The 24,505-nt window shown below is 39.5% G+C and overlaps 1 protein-coding gene across 8 annotated transcripts in view; it reads right to left on the bottom strand.

The window, feature by feature from the left end:
* Positions 1-284: 284 nt before the first annotated feature.
* Positions 285-24,505, bottom strand: part of FNDC3B (fibronectin type III domain containing 3B) — a 356,072-nt gene continuing 331,851 nt past the window's right edge. For all 8 annotated transcript variants that reach the window (XM_061415723.1, XM_061415747.1, XM_061415714.1 and 5 more), the window contains 3 exons: positions 17,108-17,274; positions 14,312-14,439; positions 285-3,788 (listed from right to left, as the gene is read on the bottom strand). In XM_061415723.1, the coding sequence (XP_061271707.1) occupies positions 3,477-3,788; positions 14,312-14,439; positions 17,108-17,274 (607 nt within the window). In that variant the 3' untranslated portion in view covers positions 285-3,476. The remainder of the gene's footprint in view (positions 3,789-14,311; positions 14,440-17,107; positions 17,275-24,505) is intronic.

Here is a 24,505-nt window from a genome sequence, read left to right on the forward strand (position 1 = left end):
GTCCGCAATCGCATGTTAGTTGGCCCATTTAGGGAGATCTGGACTTGCAGCCTCTTTTGAAAAAAATAGCCTACATGTTTGTGGGTGGCCGACCTGCAGGACCCCAACCAGGAGCAGGGTGGCAGCCACCCCTTTAGATGGCAAAGCAAGCTCCCTGCACTACGCCACCTGCCTGGCCTCTAAAGGCATCTGAATTTACAACTTCTGGGGTGTGGTTTAAGTATTTAAAAAGTAACAACAACAACAAAAGCAATCCTATTCATGGCAGAAGAACCCTACTTAAGTCAGAAAGAATTAAAACATTTATTGGGCATAAATATATTACATATACACTACAGATACAGTTAGGTATTACATATAGCATAGTATTTGCAAAATCTATACATTAAAATTGATATGGCAGTTTTAATACAATGTATATGAAATAGTCTAAAATTTACAATACAGGAAAACATGATTATTTTTTTTTTCTCCTAAAGTTGAAAAGCTTGGAATGTATGTCCAACAGTGAGGTAAAACATTTTGTCTTTCAATTTAAAGAATTGTGCAAGGATAACATTCAAACACATTCAATTAGGGCACTTTTCAAATTTGACAGGAATACTGAATTACTGTAGCCAACAAAACATGGTTAGAAAATGCCAACATTTCAAGTTGATAAGAACAAGGCAGATAATATGCAAAAAAACCTTTTAAAAAAGTTTTCCTTTTAAACAATTTCTTTGAGGACAAAGGGAATTTTGCTTCACATGACTGGAATTTCTTGTGCCAGAGAGGATGTTTGACATATAGAGCATCAGAAAGCCACTCACTCGTTCCTACATATTGCAAAAGGGCAAAGAGAGAAGGTTAACATAACACTTTATTTTATTGGTCATGTGTAATGGCAATATATAGTTCTATATCAATATCACATATACATAATATTTGTAATATAAAATAGTGCCGGATAGTGTGATAACTTTTTGACTGAGGAATTATAATGAACAGTCAACAATGGAGAGCAATAAAATAAAGTGCCGTCAGCTAGTGTTTCACACACTTCAGCTTTCTGGTGGTTAGACAGTATGAAAATCTCAAAGATCAAATAGTCATAGCAATTTTGGCTTAAAGTACTATTTCATAAAAAAAAATTCCAACCAATTCTGAGAATTTCTTTATAGCAGCAGTTCTGAAGTGTTTCCAAAGAGGGATTTTATTTTTCTCCTGCAGACAAGGTTCTTGTACTCAGTTGACTCTTCATTGTTTAAAAAAAAAAATGCCTTCTCCCCAAAGGCATGAGATTGTTTCAGAAAATGCAGATGCAGTTGTTATAGTGGATCGTGATGCACATTTAATAGTGGAGTGAGTTTTGGAAGGCCAGAAACTTTGGCAAAAATATATTTACCTTGATGCCATCAGTTTGCAAGGCTAATTAAACTAGTTATTCTAGTCAATAACAAAATACAGAACTTTCTAGTACTTACTACATCACAATGTAGGCACACAGAATAATTCATTGATCTTAGCACTTTCTTTAAAGAGATGATTACGTTTTTCTTGGGTACATGTAAACGTTTCAATCACTGATAATGGATTTTTTTTTTTTGGCATTTAATGCACTAGATGCTCTTTATCTTTAAAAACACAAGAAAATGTCAGAAGAATGATAATACTACAGATGTTGCCAAGGAACAAGACTGACCTAAAATTACAAAAGTATAAAACACAAAAAAATAACATGCTACAAGGGAAAATTAGTACATAAGTACATTTAAAAAATTTTACAATAAATAAAGATTGCACTGTAATTGGCATTTAAAGTACTGTATGCAGAATATAGTATAAATAAACCAAAAACAAAATAATGTTGGTTTCCCCATGACTTTGGTATGGGAATATTATAAGCTAGTACAGGATACTGCATTTTAAGACAACATAGACCAAGCACAAAATAGCTATGATCAAGAAAAACCAAGTAGCAAAAATATACAAAAACAGAAGCAGGGGGATACACTGTGTCTGTTGCACCCTTTTGGAATATATTTGCACCTCCAACTCTTAAATGTCCCTGAGGTACGCAAACATTATGGACTTCATATACATAATCCAATGACTTTGGGTTAAAATTGACAATCTCATGAATGAAAATAAACATGCAAGAGTAACACTTTGCACTCCAATAGCACCTGTTGATCAAGGATCTCAAAGCACTTACAAACATTAGAATCCCCATTTTATTTTTTATTTTTAATGCATGGGAAAACTGAGGCACAGAGAGGTAAAGTGACGTGTTCAGGTCACGCAGCAAGTTAGTGACAGATCCAGGGAGAGAATCTAGGCTCCTTGACCCCCAAACACCCTGTGCTTATTACCAGCAAATACCATTCCCTCTCCACACATAGCCAGGTCAACCCCCAAAAATAGGAACTACAAATTTATTGGGTTTTAATTTTCATTTGCTGTTAGATTAGTATTATGTGCACTGAATTAAGGAACTGAAATTCAATCACTTCATTGATACCTCAAAGAACAGCCTAAAGGCAAATCTTTCAAAAATAATGAGCTGACATATAAGGAGACTGCTCACAATTAGTGTAAATCATGGACAATGGGCAGAGGCACTAAACTGTCACCAGTTCTCGTCATATAATTCTGGTCAAACATAACAGAATATAATAACTCTAGTGATTAGATTAGAAGTAGTTATATACAAAGACAAACAAGTTAAAGCAGCTTTTAAAATAGCTGAACAAGGAAACAACTAACTATTGCACAATGCCCTCGAAAAGTTACTGCTATGAATTGACGTGGTAAAATCTACAATGCTCCATAATTTATAGGTGCATTTTGGTTACTTGATTTCTTAGACAGGCAGCTCATAGTGTTAAAATCATAAGAAATACAGATTATTAAAACATTTTAGATTAAAGTACACATTTTGATTTCGATGAGCTAAACAGTTAAATAACTGAGTGACAACATGGTTGTTTAGGGCAGCCTTATCTGAGTGAACATATCTTCCGTTACGTGGTGGTTTTTGTGTGGTAATACTCTGACAATGCCGAAATCCTAGCCCTGTAAGTACACACGCTGTGATTCATGGTCACAGATACAGATGATCAAGACATAAGAAGTGAACGGTGAATATAAATTACTAAACTGTAACATGGGAAAAAAAAATCAAAGGCTTGCAAAAGACATCAGTGAAGACAGAATAAAGGCAAATCTGAAAATTTTAAAAGAAAACATAAGCTAGCTTTTGGTATCTGGTTTGCTTCTTTTTTTTTTTTTTTTAAATCCAGTTTAACCTCTTCCTAGTTTTGCATTTCAAAAAGGTGCACCAAAACACTGATATTTTTTTCCTAGCTAAATCTGTAAAATAAGTATATAAATCAAAGAACAAAAGGGCTTAAAAAAGGGAGTATCTGAATAAATGTGTATATTAAAATGTGTAGCATTAATTAAATTCATACCTCTAGTTTTGTTGGGTTTGTTTACTTCATTAAGAAGTACTGTAATATAAAGGCAAATAAAATGGATAAAGTTGCAAAGCCAACCACAATGAGGGCTGCAAACTGTTCATCAGTAGGCATCATGCTCTTCATTTTGGGATCATCTAAGCTCCCCATGTCCCCTGTAAGCATGACCTCACTTCGTTGTAGTACAAAAGCCGCAGAGGGACTGAAAGCTCCGCTTAGCTCCTGAGAGGTGTCTAAACAGCGACGACATGCACACACGCGGAACCGATAGTCTGTGTTGGTCTGGAGGCCTGAGATTTGGAATGTGGCTTCTTCTCCCTTGTACACCTTCAAGAAAAAGAAAAGTCCTGGTCAATTAATTTATAACAACACTGTGGTCTCTGAAGTAATGATCATATAACATTGGGTCCTCATAGAACTGGTTTGGTTTAAATGAACTCCATAACAACAAAGAGTACATGGAATGGCATTTGTCCAAGTCTGTATTTCATCCATAAAGTATTCTGACCTACTCCAAATAAAATATAAATTCAGTGACTCTGATATTGACAGGAGGTAAGGCACTCATCAGTACTGCAGCTGATACAAGTAATGGTGATGCATCTAGCTGAATTTTAATAATTTAGGCTATAAATCAGCAGATGAGTTAATTCTTATAAGGGATCTCTGATCTTGGTGCACAGAATTTTTTAAAATGTAAACAAAAACAAATTACAGAAATAAAGTGTAAAGTCTCAGTTGACATTCACTAGTGGCTACACCATGAAACCCTACTCCATTAGATAGCTCACGTCAGCCCTAAGAGGTAAACACTATTTTGACTTTTCATTCTGTAATTTGTTTTGTCTGCTCTAGAGGTTCATACAAATACAATCAAATCCTGTGCACTTTCCTGTGCCTAGGAGATTCATCTGCGTTCTCAATTCAGTAGCTGTTCCTTTTACTGAAGAATAAGTATTTTATCACATGCCTGTACGCTGATGTGTCCATTTGCTCTTTGACAAATATTTGCATTATTTCCAGTTTGGAGTTTTTATACAGTAAGAGTACTATGAACATTTTTGTACAAATCTTGGACTTAAGTTTCTCTTTTTCTTAGGTGAATACCTAGAAGTGCTGAGTGTAACTCCATATCTAACTGCATGGTAAAGTTTTAACAAGCACATCCCTTTGCACTCCTGCCAGCTAAGCATGAGAGTTCCAGTTGCTTCACACCCTCACCAACATTTGTTATTGTCAGTCGTTTGTATTTTAGTCATTCTAATGGGTGAGACTGGTACCTCAGTTGCATTTCCCTGATGCCTAAAGGTGTTTCCCACCTCTTCATGTGCTTATTTGGTCATTCATATAACTTCTTTTGTGAACTGTGTCTTCAACTGTTTTGCCTATTTTAATTTGCAGTGGTTCTTTAATATAATCTGGATGTAAGTTCTTTGTCAGATATGTGTTATGAATATTTTCTCCCAGTTTTGTGGCTTACCTAATCATTTTTAAAGAATTTTTTTGATGCAGTCCTATTTATCACAAATTAATATTTACTGCAATGGTTTGTCTTAAGTGTTTCCTGTTTGACCAACCTGTCCTTTTCCATTTTTCTTCTACTTTGTTCTTCTATCAAAGTGGTATTGATACTCAAAACACTTAGAGGAAATGATAATCACCTTAAAATTACATAAAAATCCATGTCTTATGTTAGAGATAGGAAAAAACTAGCTGAAACTCAAATCAGTAAAGAGATTTGGTTAATTAAATAGCAAAGTAAAATTAACCAAACACTTTCTAGCTGAGTAGCACTGAGTTAGCTTCATAAAGTGCTTAAAACATGGGTGGTATGTAAGTAACTGCACAGCAAAAGTTAGCTATTATTATTACTACTACTACTGTTTAGAATTTTAAAATACTTCAAATATATTTTTAACATACAGTGATCAAAAGTGATAGGGGCATTTTTAGTGATAGGCCACCTTAGTAAAACTGTGAATTTTGCCCATTAACATAAATTCCCGAGAAAATAGAGAGTATTTCCAACAATCTCAACTCTGTCTGAAACACTTGCCAGAGTCAGTGGGAATCTACAAACATTCAGTTGCTAAAGACCAGCACATAAACTTCCATAAGAAGCAGGACATCGTATTAGAGAACACAAGTGCACTGGCCACTCATTCAGTGTTGTGCAAACTGAAAGAGCTAGAAGATTGTAGTTTAGAAAAGGCATCAGAACATCCAATGTTCACCTGATATTCAGCCTTTTGAAAATTTTTTCCTCCCTCCTTTTCAAACTTTAGAAGTAGCCATAAGAGTCTTATTGTACTTTTGTTTAGTGAGTAAGCCCCGGAAAATCAATTGTGTTTCTCATATTTCCCAGATTCACCCGTCTTTTGCTATTCCCTTTTATAAGATTTGAAGCATGTTCCTCCAGGTGAGTTACTCTGTTTCTCTGTGAAGATTGTGGCATGTGTCTTAGCAACTCAAAAGAGCTGTAAGAAAACCCCAGTGATCCTGAGAGATCACTCCTTTCTCATAGCTCACTGTTCCAATGATAAGTTAGTTAAATGGCTATTTTAAGACGAACTTGTCGTCATGGTGACTGCCCCAACCCAGACACAGCCAGCTATTCAGGCATTCAGACTACACCATGATGATACTGTCTATGGATTATTTCCCAACATCATGTGCGTGGTCTCAGGAAAACAATGGTCCCGCTTTTTTTCTTTACAGAGACCTTTTCATTGTGAATGTTCTTTACTTAATTTCCCAAATTTAGATGCTCAAATCAGTATTTTTCGAAACAAGTCTTTTCTTCGAAACAACAGGGACCACCATACTACCAGTCCCTTCCCCTATCTGAGCTCTGGTTTCCTATCTGCAATAGCCCAGGTAAATAATCTATTCTAACTCTATGGTGGCAGTAGTTAGGATGTTGATGGAGTTGAAGAAAAGATGCCATCTAAGCTTTAGCTATAAGGTTTCTCAATACATTTCTTTCATCGATCCTTTTGGAGGTCTCACTTCTTGCAATGTTCACACTTATCAAAGGGTGAAATATGGTAGCTACTGGAGCTCTTTTGTGTAACCCCAGGGAACTGGCATCAGGATTCCAGGTCTAAGTCCTTGCTCTGGCACTTTCTAGGTTTGTGACCTCAGGCAAATAATAGCTTTGAGCCTTACTTTTCTCATCTTTAGCATGTGACAGTAACAGTACCTAACTTAAACCCAACAAGGGATTATTAAATAAGAAACTGTGTCAAATGCTTTGTGAAAGGACTATGCTGGAGGTAAGTCCTCTTTATCAAATTTAATCCTTCTGATTACTCTGGCAGCTGAGTAGTAGTCCCATTTTAGAGATGAGAAAGCTAAGGATCAGAGAGCTGTTAATTTCTTGAGGTCTCAGGCAAATAAGGGTAGTTAGTGGTAGACCCCAGAGGAGATCTCACATCTAACTCACCCCTGCTCATCACCGGAACTGCTGCAGCTCCACTGGTTCCATGTCCTTGGGTTGAACCCACCCTCCATGTTAGTCCTCATCTAGTGACTATGGTGTGATACCAAGCGTACTTCTCTTGGCCTTCTGACTTTGTCTTCCCAGGGAATCTGATAACTTCTCTGGTGCTTCTGTGAAACACTTCCAGATCACCCCACCCTGGGTCCCACTGCCTTTCCTTTATGAGTATGGAAAGCAGGCCCCCAATCCAGACTGTGCCAAGGAAAGACATGGGCAGCATTTCTGTGATGTGTCCTCTTAATTTATGCCACACTGACGACCTCATGGCTGAAAACCACTTAGTAACCTATTTCCCCACAGATGTGTGAGAGATTTTTGGAAAGTTGATATAGTTTCATTTATATCTAGTGTTAAATTATTTCTGTGGTTTCCAGAATTTGCATGGCTAGCTCCTTCTATGAAAGTTGGCTCAGAAGTATATTTAATTTTCCAGAAACCCAATTCATGGAATCTTGAATAGAGACTTCACATACATTTTTTTGATTTATATCTCTTCTCTCCCTAAAGATCCCTGAAAACGTATTTTGAAAGTAAAGGAATGCTACTTTTCTCATACCCTTAGGCAAAAAGCTTAGTGAAGGAAAAATGAATATCTAATTGAAGGGAACTTCTTTAATGACAAGTCCAATCAAAAGTTGAGCTTTAATTTGTAAATGTTTTTCTTTTAGCTCTTGTTTTAACTGGAAGACCTCACCCCTTTCAAAAGCATTGTCAACACAATGTTTTTATTATCTTTATATATATATATGTGATAAATAGATTGAGTGTGGGACTGTGTTCTATTTCCACAGCAAATAGTACATGGCTATAACAGAGAAAGATGCTCATCGAATGTTCTCTAATTAGAACCCTTCAATACTTAAGAGTAGATATGCTTATACCACACAGTTTGAAAAGAGGAAAATTACCAGCAATAAGTACATGTGAACATTAAGTATTAGAACCCCCACACAAACCACAGGGTGTAGTATAGGTACAGCCATGATTATACAATGGAATCTTTAACAATTGAGCTGTTTTCATTGCACTGATAGTAGTCAACAACACTACAAAATGAAACAATCCCAATACTCCATTTCCTGAGGACTCTGGTTCCACAGGTTTGAGACAACTGAGTTGTTTTTGTGAGAATAATCACAGCCATAGGATCACATAGTCAGTAGGTCATCAGGCCTGCGGCACAGTTCAGGGGACTTTTCATGGGACTGTGCCTCTCTCTGCAGCAGGCTGTGCCTCTTCTCCCTTTGTTTTCATTCATTTTGACAGGGGCACCATTATGGGCTCTTCCTCCTGCCTCAACCCAATTTAAAAGGCATAGCTCCATCTAAGATTATCTTTATTGAAGTAACCAATCATAATATCACAGTAAGTATACATGCAATATTATTTTTACAAAGATATTTCTGTCCTTGATTTGGTGTGCAATCTATATTTAAGTAATTTTGACATGTTTACTCCAAGTGAGAGGATTTAAAGTAATACCCAGATAATCAAAACAAAGAATCTGTGACCCTCAATTCAGAGTAACATGCTGTGTAGTTGAAATCCTTGAAATCTCTTTTACTAATTCTCCCAAGAAAAGGAGATATAACTGCCCAGCATCACCATCTGCACAGCACCCTCTCAAGACTGAACAGAGCTGATGTCCACAGTAACCCTGAAAAGGAGAATTAGCATCTCCACTTTGACAAGACAGCAAGGCTCAGAGAGGTGAATAAGTCCTCCAATACCACATGACTACAAAAGGCAGACGTGACCTTCCTGGGCCCCTTGCTGAAGTGGGCATTTACTAACCTGCAGGATTCCTCTGTGGAGGGTGCAGTGCTGGGCAGGAACTGCTGCTCCTGAGCCAAAGAGGACGTGAAGGGCACTATTACTGAACTGCGTCTTGGGGGCATGCTGTTTCCACCCCAATGGGACTAGAAGCTCTGAGAGCACAGATTCTGCCATTCTGTTATATGCCAGGCAGCCCTCACTGTACAGAGCACCTGAGTTTCTCAATGAATCAGGGGTCCTATACCAGAATTCCAGGAAACTGAGTATACATTTGTTTTATATGCAATTTAAAATGGATGTATGCATGAATATTTTTCTGGTAGAAGGTGGGGGGGTCATATCCTTCATCAGATACTTAAAGGGACCTATAAACCTACAAAGTGTTGAGAGTCAGTAAGACAAATAATAGCTTTTAAATATTCCCATCTTGATCTATTCTTACTTTGCTTTGGATTTGAACCTTTATGAAAATAGACAGTCATAGCATGTTTAATTTCTGTTAGGGAATTAAATTGCAAACCATTAAAAAATATGCAGGTTCCAAGTCTTTAAAATCATTCCATCAAGGTCAAGAGAAGATCTTTCTTCACAGTACCTTGTGTGATACCACAAAGAATCAATACATGTCCCAATACTATATTTTAAAAATGATACAAAACAAATTCAGAGATGCCATCAAGTTAAAGGTGGAGCTCTATGAATTTTCAGATGCTTCAAAGGTTTTCTTAATGCAATAAATCTGAGCAGCAACAGTACTAATAATAAAATTTTGGCTCCCAATAGGTAATACTTTCTTATAGTTTGTTACCCTTTTCTTACCTTCAGTGTTTATATTTACACACTTTATATAAAAATCATTGTGTCTGAACACAAATGTATATCATTTCACTTTCTTGATTATAAAACTGCTTATGTTCTGTCTTGTGAGGTGAAAAAAGTCACCTGCACATACACACAATTTTCATTCTTTTCTTGAATGCTTTACAATTAATGTCTGGAAAGAACTTTCAAGCTTCTTGAAAAAAGCTTATGCTTGCAAGACTTTTTAAATGGCAGAAAAGCCAAATCAATATATGCATGCATACTAATGCAGAGTAAAACTTTAGGTGAGGACTTAATACTTGAAGTTAATAGACTGTTTCATAATTAGAACCAGCTGCTCACCCTACATCATGATAGCTAAACAAAAGAAAGCTAATTACAGAGTTTAACTCAATGTTTCCGGCAAAATATCAGCAAAAGCCTTGGCCCTTGCCATATGTTGCCTGTAAAAAATGAGCTTGGGGAACAGAAGCGTACTGTCCTATGATGGGTGATTTTTTTCACCTAAGTTACAAATATCACTTCTAAATCCCCCCTATGGTCAAGTTTAATTCTCATCCCCACTGCAAGTATAAATCACCCTGTTCCTTTGAAACAGGCCTCTTTCATGCATGCAAACAACATTTACAGAGTGCCTAGCTATGTTCCAGTCCTGGGAAGATAAAAATGAATAACACAAGCCCACACATTAGTGGATCCTGTGTGATTAGTGCTGTAACTGAAGTATACACAGTGCTTCCTATAAGCCCACAGCTCTGCCGTGGTGTATGCTCTACACTGATGACCTCTAATTTTCTTTTCCTTTGCCTCTATGAATTCAAAGCCTGTTATCTCTGGACTATAAACAGGCTTCATTCCCTATCTCGTGTCCAGAACAAGTGAATGTAGGGCTCAAAACATCATGCTTAAGTTAATGCTTACTGAATAGGGAGAAGCAAAAAACTCAGTACAAATTGTCCCTGACTCAACTGTGACTTTTCATGTACCACTACCTGCCTAATCATTTCTTGGTAAATGCAGGAAACACATGGTTACAAGAAGATTGCTAATTCCTATCCACTGAGCCTGCCCTGGTTTAACTGTGTTTTCACCAAGAAACACTATTTATAGCTGTTTATTTATAAGAAATATATTTTGAAGCATATATGTAATTGTATATTAGTATTTGTATGTTCATGGGTTAAACTATTTTAGCATTAAACAGCAAGATTCAAAGCAGCACATCTACCAATGAAATCTAATTTGAATAAACCTATACTCTGGCCATGCCTGATGTATAGATATTGAATAAATAATGCTTTTTCAATGAAAAACAGCAATCAGTGTGCTTTGAGAAGCAGAACATTTACCCAAGAACAAGCGGAAAAGCATGGTAGCTGGAGAAAAGGTTATAAAATACAGTGATGCATGTCCTGTTGGGAAGTGAATATTGTTAAGTGTTAAATGATATGTTGTAAAATTTGTAACATTTCATCCTTTAACCCTTTTTTACAATGCTACGGGATAGGACGATTCTATTGGTGTTAAAGATGACTAAACCTAGTGGGAGAAAAAATCCTCCATTCTCCATGTGAGCTGAAACTCTGAAATCAATCATATCTTTGAGGTAAGTCGAAAGAGTAACACATGTAAAATTATTTACTGTGAAGAATTGGAACAAATAATTTCACAATTTGTATGGAAACACAAAAAACCTCGAATAGCCAAAGCAATCTTGAGAAAGAAGAATGGAACTGGAGGAATCAACCTGCCTGACTTCAGACTCTACTACAAAGCTACAGTCATCCACACAGTATGGTACTGGCACAAAGACAGAAATATAGATCAATGGAACAAAATAGAAAGCCCAGAGATAAATCCACGCACCTATGGACACCTTATCTTTGACAAAGAAAGCAAGAATATACAATGGAGAAAAGACAATCTCTTTAACAAGTGGTGCTGGGAAAAATGGCCAACCACCTGTAAGAGAATGAAACTAGAACACTTTCTAACACCATACACAAAACCAAACTCAAAATGGATTAAAGATTTAAATGTAAGACCAGAAAATATAAAACTCCTAGAGGAAAATATAGGCAGAACACTCCCTGACATAAATCACAGCAAGATCCTCTATGACCCACCTCCCAGAGTAATGGAAATAAAAGCAAAAATAAACAGACGGGAACTAATTAAACTTAAAAGCTTTTGCACAATGAAGGAAACTATAAGGTGAAAACACAGCCTTCAGAATGGGAGAAAATATTAGCAAATGAAACAACGGACAAAGAATTAATCTCAAAAATATACAAGCAGCTCATGCAGCTCAATACCAGAAAAATAAACAACCCAATCAAAAAATGGGCCAAAGAGCTAAAGCAGACATTTCTCCAAAGAAGACATACAGATGGCTAACAAACACATGAAAAGATGCTCAACATCACTCATTATCAGAGAAATGCAAATCAAAACCACAATGAGGTACCATCTCATGCCGGTCAGAATGGCTGTGATCCAAAAGTCTACAAGCAATAAATGCTGGAGAGGGCGTGGAGAAAAGGGAACCCTCTTACACTGTTGGTGGGAATGCAAACTAGTACAGCCACTATGGAGAACAGTGTGGAGATTCCTTAAAAAACTGGAAATAGAACTGCCATACAACCCAGCAATCCCACTGCTGGGCATACACACTGAGGAAACCAGAATTGAAAGAGACACATGTACCCCAATGTTCATCACAGCACTGTTTACAATAGCTAAGACATGGAAGCAACCTAGATGTCCATCAGCAGACAAATGGATAAGAAAGCCATGGTACATATACACAATGGAATATTACTCAGCTATTAAAAAGAACACATTTGAGTCAGTTCTAATGAGGTGGATGAAACTGGAGCCTATTATACAGAGTGAAGTAAGCCAGAAAGAAAAACACCAATACAGTATATTAATGCATATATAGAGAATTTAGAAAGATGGTAACGACGACCCTATATGCAAGACCATAAGAGAGATACAGATATAAAGAACAGACTTTTGGACTCTGGGAGAAGGCGAGGGAGGGATGATTTGAGAGAACAGCACTGAAACATGTATATTACCATATGTGAAATAGATCGGTGTACTGGGACAACCCAGGGGAATGAAATAGGGAGGGAGGTGGGTGGGGGTTTGGGACTGGGGGACACACGTATACCTGTGGCTGATTCACATCAATGTATGGCAAAAACCACCACAGTATTGTAAACTACTTAGTCTCCAATTATAATAAATAAATTAAAAATTATTTACTGTGAAATATACTGTATAAAATGAGATTCTAAGGTGAAAGGAAACAAGAGTGCGTTTGCTCTTATTTAAGAGGAAGGATGGAAACTGGTAAAACCATCCACTGATGTTAAACAATACTGGTGGCTGTCATATTTAAAACAAGTTTTTGCAAGATGTGTTTAAAGCAATTCACTTTTTAATCTGACACTTCATAGTAACAAAGGATTATGAAATTTACTAAAATTTTCTTTCTACACATTATTATATGAGGGATATTAACCAGCGAACTAACACAAGCTCTGAATCATTTTTTCTACTTGTTTTGTGTATCTGGAGCCTTTATTCTTTATCTGAATAAAGAAGTTTTTGCAAATTATGATAAAGATTCAGAAGGCAGGTGGCATTTATCTTCAACTTCTTGCTGCTAAGTCACTTCAGTCGTGTCCGACTCTGTGCGACCCCATAGAAGGCAGCCCACCAGGCTCCCCCGTCCCTGGGATTCTCCAGGCAAGAACACTGGCGTGGGTTGCCATTCCCTTCTCCAATGCATGAAAGTGAAAAGTGAAAGTGAAGTCACTCAGTTGTGTCCAACCCTTAGCGACCCCATGGACTGCAGCCTACCAGGGTCCTCCGTCCATGGGATTTTCCAGTCAAGAGTACTGGAGTTTGATGTAAATGCACACCTCTATTACAAGTGCTGGTGAGCAGCGGGTCTCAGCTTTCCTAACAGAGCAACAGTGTTATATTCTGCTTTCACGTAGTTATTAAGTTTCTGGGAATGTTATGGAAACCTATAGAGTAGCTGAATCTTTCATAGCCAGTGACAAGACAATGAGTGGCTCTGGAATAATCAGGATCAAAAAGGGTATAATGAATGATAAACCCAAATCCTTTATCACGTGATATGTATAGGCTTGCTACTCAAAACATGGTTCATGCACTAGCAACATGAGTGTCACCTGGGGGCTTGACCCATGACCCCAGACTGACTGAATCAGAATCCACATGAACAGATTCTCATATGATCCTATGCACATTAAAGGGCAACAAACAGTGACCCAAAGCTTCTGAATCACAGCCTTGAGGGCTGATACGTCATCTTCTTCCTTCCTCATCCTTCAATTATAACTTCCGTAAAAAAGGCAGATAGAACAGGGCCTTCAGTAATTAGGTTGACACTTTTTCCCTCTAGCGTAAAATCACTGACACAGTTTTCAATAAATACATAGTTTGATACTTGTGAATATCACAGGCAATATCAAATACAAATATAGAACTTAAAACCCATGAGATCATGCTTAAGAAACTGAAAATGTAAGAACATAAGCTAGAGCTATTATATCCTAGAGAGTCAGGTAATGGGTGCATGTGAATCAGTTTCCACGATCAATTTTAAGAAAAATGTAGTTCACTTGCCACTGAATCCTCACAGCAACAGGCAGAGGCCAGGAGCCAACCAGACCGACAGGCCACACACGTGCCACATGCTGGTGCTCACCTGTTTGTACTCAGATTCTCTTCCAACCAACACCTGCAGGATGTAGTTGACAGGGTCGCCTTTCATGGGTGGTACCGTCTCCCATAAAATTTCACACGCATTTCCTTCTAACTGTGTTACTCGAGGTGCTGAAATACAAATCCACACATCCACGGTCAAAAATTCAAAGTATCATATAAACGGTCAGTATTTCAGTAATATTAGTGAGGACCTGAGAGAGGGGGAGTGTGCTTGTGCCTGCCCTGCGAGGGGAGTTTATATGTCTAGCCCCCTAGAAATCTATCAGGGCACCCTTTACCAAGAGAAGGCATTCAAGCCACTGGCCAAGAGTCCTCTGCTCACTGTCCTATTAATAACTGCTTGACCTGGCTTGCATTCTCGTGTTTTTTTTTTTTTTTTTTCTTAAGGCTAATGAGAACCTTCTATGATTAAGTCCTGTGTTAGGTATTTTGCAAAACTAGACACTACTTTCAAGGAAATTAAGATGTAGTTAAGGGAAGCAGAGAGAAAGGTATGAAACAAAGATAAGCAGACATAATGTAGGCCAGATGAGAATGAGAGATACAAAGAAAACATTGGGGAGTTCCAGGGGAGGGAGGTCACATTCATGTGAGGGTCTAAGAAAGGTTTGAGGAGCAGGTGGCATTTGAGGTAAGCCTGTAAAAGTTATCTTACATTTGTTTATTTTAATTTTCTACCTACTGGACTCATCATTCCAGTTTAAAGTGAAATTATATTAGTTTGCAGCAAAGCACTTACAGGCTATAAAATTTTAATATTTTCTTATATTTAATATCTGATATGTTTCCATTTTGTAACTAGTATGTGTAACTCCTCTCACTGAATGCCCTTATTTTAAATTTCAAATTACATGAATTCTTTAGAGGCAGCTGTTTCTACTTTCAATTCTGTACAATACTATTTCAGAAAAATAAAAGCTGTCTTTAAAAAAAAGTTTGTATGAGTTGGCTGTAATTTATGGAAAAACTAAATCAAGAATCTCAGCCAACCACACAGTCCTCCAGCTATGCCAACCTCCTGAATCTAAAAGTGAGAGGAAGACGTCGTGACAGCGTGGCAGCGTGGACACTGTCCACCTGAAGATAAAGCACCAAGACCTATAAGGACTATTAATTAGGTGTATTTTCCAAAAGATCAAACTACCTCAACAATCACTTCCAGAGGCAAAGATAGTGTTGGAAAGACCCCTGCACTTATTTAGCTAACTGATAAAATGTGGCAAACCTCCCTGTTACAACAACACATCTATGAACCACAGCATGGTCAGGAATCTTCTGTTACAACTAAAAGGCAAAGCCACACCAAAGTGCCAGGGCATTTAATACCCAAGGGACCCAGCAAGTCTACATCCATTTACATCAGTATCTTAGTCACATGAAGAAGTCAAAGAGCTTCTGGACCACTGAGGGGCAGGGGAGCACGGGGAAGGCATTTACCGTAAAGTACCCTGCAAGGGGGCTTCCCTGGTGTCTCAGTGGTAAAGAATTTGCCTGCCAATGCAGGAGACGTGGGTTCTATCCCTGGCTCAGGAAGATCCCCTGGACTAAGAAATGGCAACCCGCTCCAGTATTCTTGCATGGGAAATCCCATCAACAGAGGAGCCTGGCAGGCTACAGTCCATGGAGTTGCAAAGAGTTGGACATAACTGATTCTAAGAGGTTCTAAGTTACCCTGCAAGGTGCTATGGGAAATCTTAACAGAATGTGAGTCAGACCCTGACTCAGGCCCTGGAGGCCCCACACCCTCCTGTAATGCACTCCATGTCCTGGTGTATCTGATACAGCTGTTTGTGTGGAAGCAGTGATTCAAATGGCCTAGCTCTTGGGGCCAAATACATAATTTGTGCTCACTGCCTAGCACCTCAAATAACAGAGCCAACATTCACTTGACCCCATGTAAAACCTGGTTCAAGTGGGCTGCTGGTCTATCTGTCAGCCTCAGAGTCGTTTTGGGCAGCAGCTGGATAAAGCAAAGAGGGAGGTACCGGGGAGGGGAGGGTGCAGACTCAAGAGTCCTAGAGGGGCTGGACCTGGGCCCAGCACTGGTGAGAAGGGATGAGCCAGCTTTGCCCTGTTGCTGTCTGCCTGGCGGATCTGCTGTGCAGAGGCAGCACTCTGTGGCTGAAAGCGGAAGATGACGACTGAGCAGATCTGGTGGAGGGAGAGCTTGAGTGGAGCTGGCTTTTGCTCACTGCCTGATGCCATGAAGTGGGCAGAGAGTCAACCAGTCATTCACAAACCTCAAGACAAATACCCCAGGAGATGAGGACAGCCTGCTGCTGCAGCTTTCCCGTGAGAGCTGTGGGTTGGAGGGAAGGCGGGGATGCCACCCTTGTTAGCCTCTCATCTACACACCAAGGGATCCAAAGATGCGGATCAACTGTTGAAGGGAGGTACTCAAACCTCTGTGGTAAACTCCATGGGCATTACACCACCAGGAATTCACCTGCATTCCTAACCCGGCATCTGTCACTCTGGTCTCTTTCTTCCCTCTGTCCATCTATCTCCTGTGGGGATAAGACTGCCTCACTGTTATTTGTGATAATAATTTACGTGTACTCAAGAAAAGTCACACCAGTAAGCCATCTCCTCTAAGGCCTCTCATTCCCCCTGTAGAACCCATTTCCCAATCTTCTCTTTTGGAAAGTTCTTTTGATTCTATCTGGCTGATATGAGAAATATTAGGAGAGCATATTTAAGGTCAGAATCAAGCCTCCTATGCTAAATCCCAACATTTCCTCACAGAATAGCACACTGAAATACATGGTCCACAAACCTTTGATGGCGGGGGGGACACTCTTGGTTGTGCTGAAGGTGTAGGTTTCTGAGAAGGGCCCTTCCCCAGCCTCGCTGGCTGCCTGGATTCTGAAGGAGTAGCATGTGAATTCCGTCAGCCTCTGGACCTTATAGGTGTGGCTGGGTCCTCTGTAGATTGAAATAAACCTAGAGAAAGGAACAGCATCCATTAGCCACCTGAACTTTTATTAGTGACAAGAAATCAACTAGGATACAAAAGTGCAACAGATTAGGCCAACTTGATAAATGCTTTTCATACCCTCTGAATGATCAACCAGTTGCTATGTTGTAGTTGTTTAATATCTAATATATGTCTTCATAAAAGAAAAATATACACATTGAGGTACTCCTACATTGGGTGCAGATATTTACAATTGTTAGGTCTTCCTCTTGGATTGATCCCCTGATCATCATGAAGTGTCCTTCCTTATCTCTTGTAATCTTCTTTAAGGTCTATTTTGTCTGATATGAGGATTGCTACTTCAACTTTCTTTTGCTTCCCACTTGCATGGAATATATTTTTCCATCCTCTCACTTTCAGTCTGTATGTGTCTTGAGGTCTGAAGTGGGTTTCTTGTAGACAGCATATATATGGATCTTATTTTTGTATCCATTCAGCCAGCCTGTGTCTTTTGGTTGAAGCATTTAATTCATTTCCATTTTAAGTAATTATTGATATAAATGTTCCTATTGCCATTTCCTCAATTGTTTGGGGTTGATTTTGTAGATCTTTTTTCTTCTCTTGTATTTCTTGACTATATAAGTCCCTTTAACATTTGTTGTAAAGCTGGTTTGGTGGTACTGAATTCTCTTAACTTTTGCTTGTCTGAAAAGCTTTTTACTTCTCCATCAATTTTGAATGAGATCCTTGCTGGGTACAGTCATCTTGGTTGTAGAATTTTCCCTCTCAGTACTTTAAATATATCCTGCCATTGCCTTCTGGCCTGCAGAGTTTCTGCTGAAAGATCAGCTATTAAATATATGGGGTTTCCCTCGTATGTTACTTGTTGCTTCTCCCTTGCTGCTTTTAATAGTCTCTGTGTTTAGTCTTTGTTAGTTTGATTAGTATGTGTCTTGGTGTGTTTCTCCTTGGGTTTATCCTGTATGGACTCTTTGAGCCTCTTGGACTTGGTTGACTATTTCCTTTTCCATGTTGGGGAAATTTTCAACTATAATCTCTCATCAAAAAGTCTACAGATAGTGAGTGCTTGAGAGGGGGTGTGTGTGTGGTGGGGAGGGCGCTCTTGCACTGCTGATGGGAATGTAAGTTGATGCGGCCACTGTGGAGGACGGTGTGGAGATTCCTTGAAGAACTAGGAATGGAGGTGCCATGTGGCCCCGTGGGCCCACTCCTGGGCACATACCCTGAGGAAACCAAAACTGAAAAAGACACATGTATCCCATTGTCTGCAGCACTGTTTGCAATAGCTAGAACATGGAGGCGATTTGGATGTCCACTGACAGATGAATGGATGGAGAAGTTGTGGTGCATATACACTATGGAATATTACTCAGCCATAAAAAGGAACGTCTTTGAGTCAGTTCTAATGAGGTGGATGAACCTAGAACCTATTATATAGAGTGAAGTAAGTCAGAAAGATAAAGATAAATGTCATATTCTAATGCATATATACAGAATCTAGAAAAATGGTACTGAAGACTTTATTTACAGGGCAGCAATGGACAAACAGACATACAGAATAAACTTATGGACATGGGGAGAGGGGAGGAGACGGTGAGATGTATGGAAAGAGTAACATGGAGACTTATATTACCATATGTAAAATAGATAGCCAATGGGAATTTGCTGTATGCCTCAGGAAACTCAAACAGGGGCTCTGTATCAACCTAGAGGGGTGGATGGGAAAGGAGATGGGAGGGAGATTCAAAAGGGAGGGGATATATGTATACCTATGGCTGATTCATGTTGAGGCTTGACCAAAAACAAAAAAATTCTGTAAAGCAATTATCCTTCAACAAAAAAAATAAAATAAATACAAATTTAAGAACATATAAAACTTATAATGAGATCCCTTTAATTATGGTATAGATTCTAGAAACATCAGTTCATGCTTTTACTTACTGATAAAAACAAATTTCAGATTTTTCATGAGGTAATACTATATAATCTGATATGTTAATTACCTTCTACTATGTACTAGGCAATGAAGTTAATGTTAACTGGGCACCTGAGAAATACCATGTCCTCTTTACCAGAATTTTCTAAATAACTGAGGTTTAACTAGAAAATCCTTTCAATTTTAGCCTTTATCTTCCCAAGAGCATTTCAAAGCCCCTTTCTCAAACTAGAAAGATGACATTTAGGACTACACATCTTTGAGGAAATCTGTAAAAAAGAACAATTTTGCTCAGAATCATCCATCAGGCTAATTAAAATAACAGAAAAACAGCACAGGTGAGCTGGACAGTTTAGACTGGCAGCTTATGGATCCTTCTCCCATCTGAATCAGGACTATTTTGTACTTTTCTGCTAAATAATTTTCCCATGACACAGGTATAGAAGGCATGAAAAAAAAAACAGGCCTTACACTTTAAGTGTTTTCCCCAGGGTCTTAGAAAATTAAAAATTTCACAATGAAACTGATTGCTTAGAACTACAATATAACGTGACCACTTTTCTTTCTCTAGTTAAGTGTACACCTGTGGAAATAATGTAACTTCCCAAAGTTATCCAAGATCTTTAGTAGATTCGGAACCTGAATCTGCTGGCCTGAGACACTCTGAGAACTGCCCTGTGAGTTAATCCAATCACGATGCCTCGCTCCTACCCAGGCCAGTTGTCTCTCCCACTTCCAGTGCTTTGTCCCAGCACCTGGGGACAATGCTCTGTCTCCAAATCCCGCCCCAAGGCAGTCAGCGGAAATGTCTCTTACACTGATTTGGCCTAAGGGTAGGCAGAATTTATGCATTCATTTAGCACACATTTCTTGAACATCTGTTGTGTGTCAAGCTGTGTATTCAAAGATTAATTAGACGTAATCCCTGTGAACTAGTTGGTCCGGTGTGTGGGCAGGGTTTTCTGACGGACAGCAGCAGCTTTTCCATGTGCTAGAGAACATTCCCTCCAGATGGATGGATGGACAGATACAGAGATTAAGCAGCTTTTTTTTTTTTTTTTTACAAAACCTGTCAGTTAATACTTATCTTAAAGTATCCACGCATTAACTAGCCTTTGCAGTGGAGTTCCTGAGCCCTAGTCATTTCACCTGTTTAATGTTCCTTCTGCTTTGCTGTGTAAGGAAGCACGTTTTACTGAAGAATGAACATTTTTAATTTCAGGAAGAGACAGAGTCCAGGCTGAAACCCACAAATACCATGGTAACCTACTTAGCGTACCTAACAACATCACTACCTTAATGAAGATACCCCTTGCTAATGCTAGAGGCAAACAGCTATTTATTAACTCAGCCTCACTCAGGCTAGAATCTGTAACTGGAGTAATTGCCCTTAATTATACCACAAAATGGAAGTCACAGTTTAAGAGGTAGAAGTGTTGCATCTTCACTATAAACTTGCAATGCAGCCTGGTTTTTAAAGGAGTTTGGAGAGGATGACTAGCAGCAGTACCGCTTCCCTGCCCATTCCTGGCTCTGAGGAGGGTATTTTCTTTTGAAATAAGTTCAATAAATCTACATAGGCAGCAGCACTCGCATTCACAAAGAAATTTACTGAAGCAGAGTCAGTACTCTAATTCTGTAGTATAATCTAAACTGAGCAAATGGCATATTTTCTAATATTTCAATTTTCAAATTCATCAAACTCTGCTAGTTTTAGAATAGCTATTTTGTTCCTTTTTCTTGTTTTGCTGGTGTACCACATCATTTTATTAATCTTTTAAAATTGCAGTTCAATTTAGAAAAAGCATGCGGAACAGGTAATGGAAATGAAAAACTTTACAATTTTGCCATTAGGGTGCTTGTTTGCATCGAGGGACAGACAGTGCAATGAAGCTAATGGCAGAACCTATCTCATGGAGCTGTTGTGAGGTTTAAATGGGTTACTACAAGGAGAGTGTCCATGATCTGGACAGGTAATAACCATGTAGTGTGTGTTACAGTCATTTTGTAATGCTGAGAAGACAGCTAACCCTGAGGTTACTTTCTTTCCTCCTGGGTGGAGGCTTAGCTGCATGGGGAGAGGCTTCCCTGCACACACTGGTTGTTTACCCTCAACCCCCCAGACCGGTTAGTGAAGTGTGGGCAAGAGCACCTTCCTTATAAGGTGGCGGGATTCAGTGTGAACGCTCATGGAAGAGCCCCAGTCCCTACAGAGTAGGCCTCAAGTAAGTACCTGTTCATCCTAAGCTTTCTGTACATGCTGACAGTGACTTCTCTTTCAAACAATAAAGACCAACCAAAACAAAAGCACACAAGCCAACACACACAAAACAATCCCTCTTTCACCCCAATTCTGTATTTTCTATCACTCCAAGAGGCAGGAGAAGAAAGAACCTTCTTCAGAGCCAGTGATTTACAGCCAGTTGCATGGTGGCCTCTCTGGAAGGCTCCCTAGGTTAACACCCTGTGGCTAGAACCACTCAGAGAGATTAAAAATATTCATCAAATATTTGTTTTACCAAGACCAACTTATTTTTAAAATCCATTAATAAGTAAGCCAGAGGCCTTTGGTGATAGAATTAAACATGCTACACATCCCAAGACACAGTGATCGAAGACTCCACATTTTACAACAACCAAGGACTCAGAGTGAGGCTTTGCCGTGAAGAGGACAGCGGCCGTCCGGTTGTCCCGATGGCACCTCCCCGCCTTATGTTTAGAGTGTTCAGGCTCAGTGTTGGGATCCCACGTGTGCATGCACCACCAGCCCTGGAACGTGAGCCACAGCCAGAGGCCCTCTGTCGTCTAGAAGGACCTGATCCATATCATGTCACAAGGCACCACCCGAAGCCCTAGAAAAGAAGATCTCTGCCATGAGAAGAAATCATCGGGGAAGGGGGAGGACCTAGAGCAGCTGGAGTGCCGACCTCACCAGCAGGAGCTGCTGAAACCCTAAGACCTCAATCCTCTGACAAGGGATGCACTATATGGGGAGCCCACGTCCCCCCTGGGGCATACCTTGGTCTGCACTGCCCAGTGAAGACTGGGCCACCCTTCACTTCTCCTCCCGCCGCTCCCCCGCCCCCCCACACTGTTGGTCTCAAGGGAAGGGGCAGGGGACTTGGACCCAGGAAGACTAGCCACGAGTCTCAGCCCTGCCCCTTACTGCCGAACCATTTGCCCCTGTTCATCTTATTTCTCCATCTGCAAAACAGGGACAGTATCCACCTAATAGGTTGTTTTGAGAGTCAACTGTGGAAATGTGGGTAAAAAGCTTAGCCCTGAGCCCTACAGTAAGAGTTAAACACAGGGAACCCAGTGGCTCCAGATCCTGTACCATGAGTGTCACCAACCATCCCAGGCAGGGCAAGGTACCCTGAGGACCACTGTGGCTCTCAACTCCCACCACACAGGCTATTCTCCAGGTTGCTGGGGCTTCTACCAGTTCCTGTCCCAGCAGGAAGAGGTCCATCTGAACTTGTGATGCTCGGCTGCATCTGTTACGGCTTGTGCTAGACATATAACATTCACCATCCCCCCGCCCCCCCAAATGGTAACCAGGGAATTTGCATGAAATTTGCACTGCTTCTTATATCACATGAATGCTTCTGTGCTACAGAAACAATGATATTATATACACACACACATATTTACATACATAACAGGTGGCATGATTTCTAGAATGTAGTTCATGCTCAATAAAGTCACTGAGTAATTTTAGTATCAGTTCAGGCCACAGGGACCCCTGGTGATATCACAGCTCCTTAAAGGTCTTCCTGGAGCCCTGGGCTTACACTGGCAGTGCCTCTGAGAGGTCTTCTGCTCCACCTTCAACCCCCGATGCCCATGGCCATGTACCTTTGGAAGCATCAGTCCCATGACCTAGGGTTCCTGTGAAGGCCAAGTAAGAGGACTGATATGGATACACCTTGGGGCTCCACTGTGGTGCTCCCCCACTGGTGCAGGGGCTGAAGGCACAATGGGTAATAACAAGCTTTGTAGACAGACGAGTTTGAGTTCAACAGCCTGATGATCTTCACCAATGTAAGCCAAGTAAACGGTTTTCTCCTGTGTAAAATGGGCACTACAGTAGTGCCGACCCCCTCAGAGGGTTGTTATGAGAATTAAATGGGAAAATGCAGAGAGAACTTATTACAAATTGCCTAGCACCTGTGAGTGCTTGATAAATATTAGTGGTTATTGTTTATAATACTATTAATAACAAAGCAGCAAGGTTCATGGATGATTTACCTCCTTTCTCAACACTGGAGAAGTCTGGAGGGCACCCCCCTCACCCACATCCCTTAGGCTTCCTGGAGCTGGTGGGAAAACTGCATGTAAATACCATCCACGCTGTCCTGGGGAAGCCAGGCTGAGAATCGCTGATGAAAACAGTTGAAAACGGAGCAGCAGATGCTACAGAAATGCTGGCCATTCATGGAAATTTGGGCATTTTTACTTAGGGAAAGGAAAAACAAAGAAATGCTCTCATGTACTAAAACAGATAATTACTTGGAAGGGGAAACATAAACATGGCAGGTTTGGTGGGTCACTGGGAGTTTATGGTTTAAATAAATTCTTTATGGCTCTGCCCCCAACTGGCTTCAGCTTTGACTATAATGTTTTCTTCAAGCTAAACACTCTGATGACCACACACACACATGGGTTTCAATGCTGGTAATTTAGCACTGATTGAAAAAAAAATTTTACATATTTAAAAATACAGAATGAATATGCCTCTATTCTGCTTGCCTGAGTACTCCATGGTAGATATGAAGAGGTACAAAGACCTTGGCCACAATGCAGAGCCCATTACCATCATGATGAACAAGTCAAAACTCTTCAGTCTGCTTCTAGACACTCGGGATAACAACTCTTATTCACCTCTCATGAATTTGGAATTTGAGATCCAAATGAAAGGACCAAGAAAATTATATGATTTGTTATTAAATAAATATTATGAAGGCAAAACAACAGATTTTTGACATTTTCAAAGAATTCTTTCAACCTCAGCATTTTAGACTTTAATATTGCAAAAGATGACTTTTTTGCACCAAAGTGCAACTGACAGAAAAAATTCAGACATATTACATTTTTATGTGCTTATTTTAAATCATTTCAGAGGAAAATGATATACAAATAATTTAATTTTAAAATCTGTTTCCTTAAAACAGTTTTGTTTAAAAAAATCCAAGAATTCTCTGGATGGCATATAACAAGTTCATAGTAAAAACCAGGTAATCCTGAGGTTTCTGTGTTTACTTTCTTGTTGCTATCAGTACACTGAAAGCTAACAGCAG

The sequence above is a fragment of the Bos javanicus genome, chromosome 1, assembly GCF_032452875.1.
Source record: "Bos javanicus breed banteng chromosome 1, ARS-OSU_banteng_1.0, whole genome shotgun sequence".
Lineage (NCBI taxonomy): Eukaryota > Metazoa > Chordata > Mammalia > Artiodactyla > Bovidae > Bos > Bos javanicus.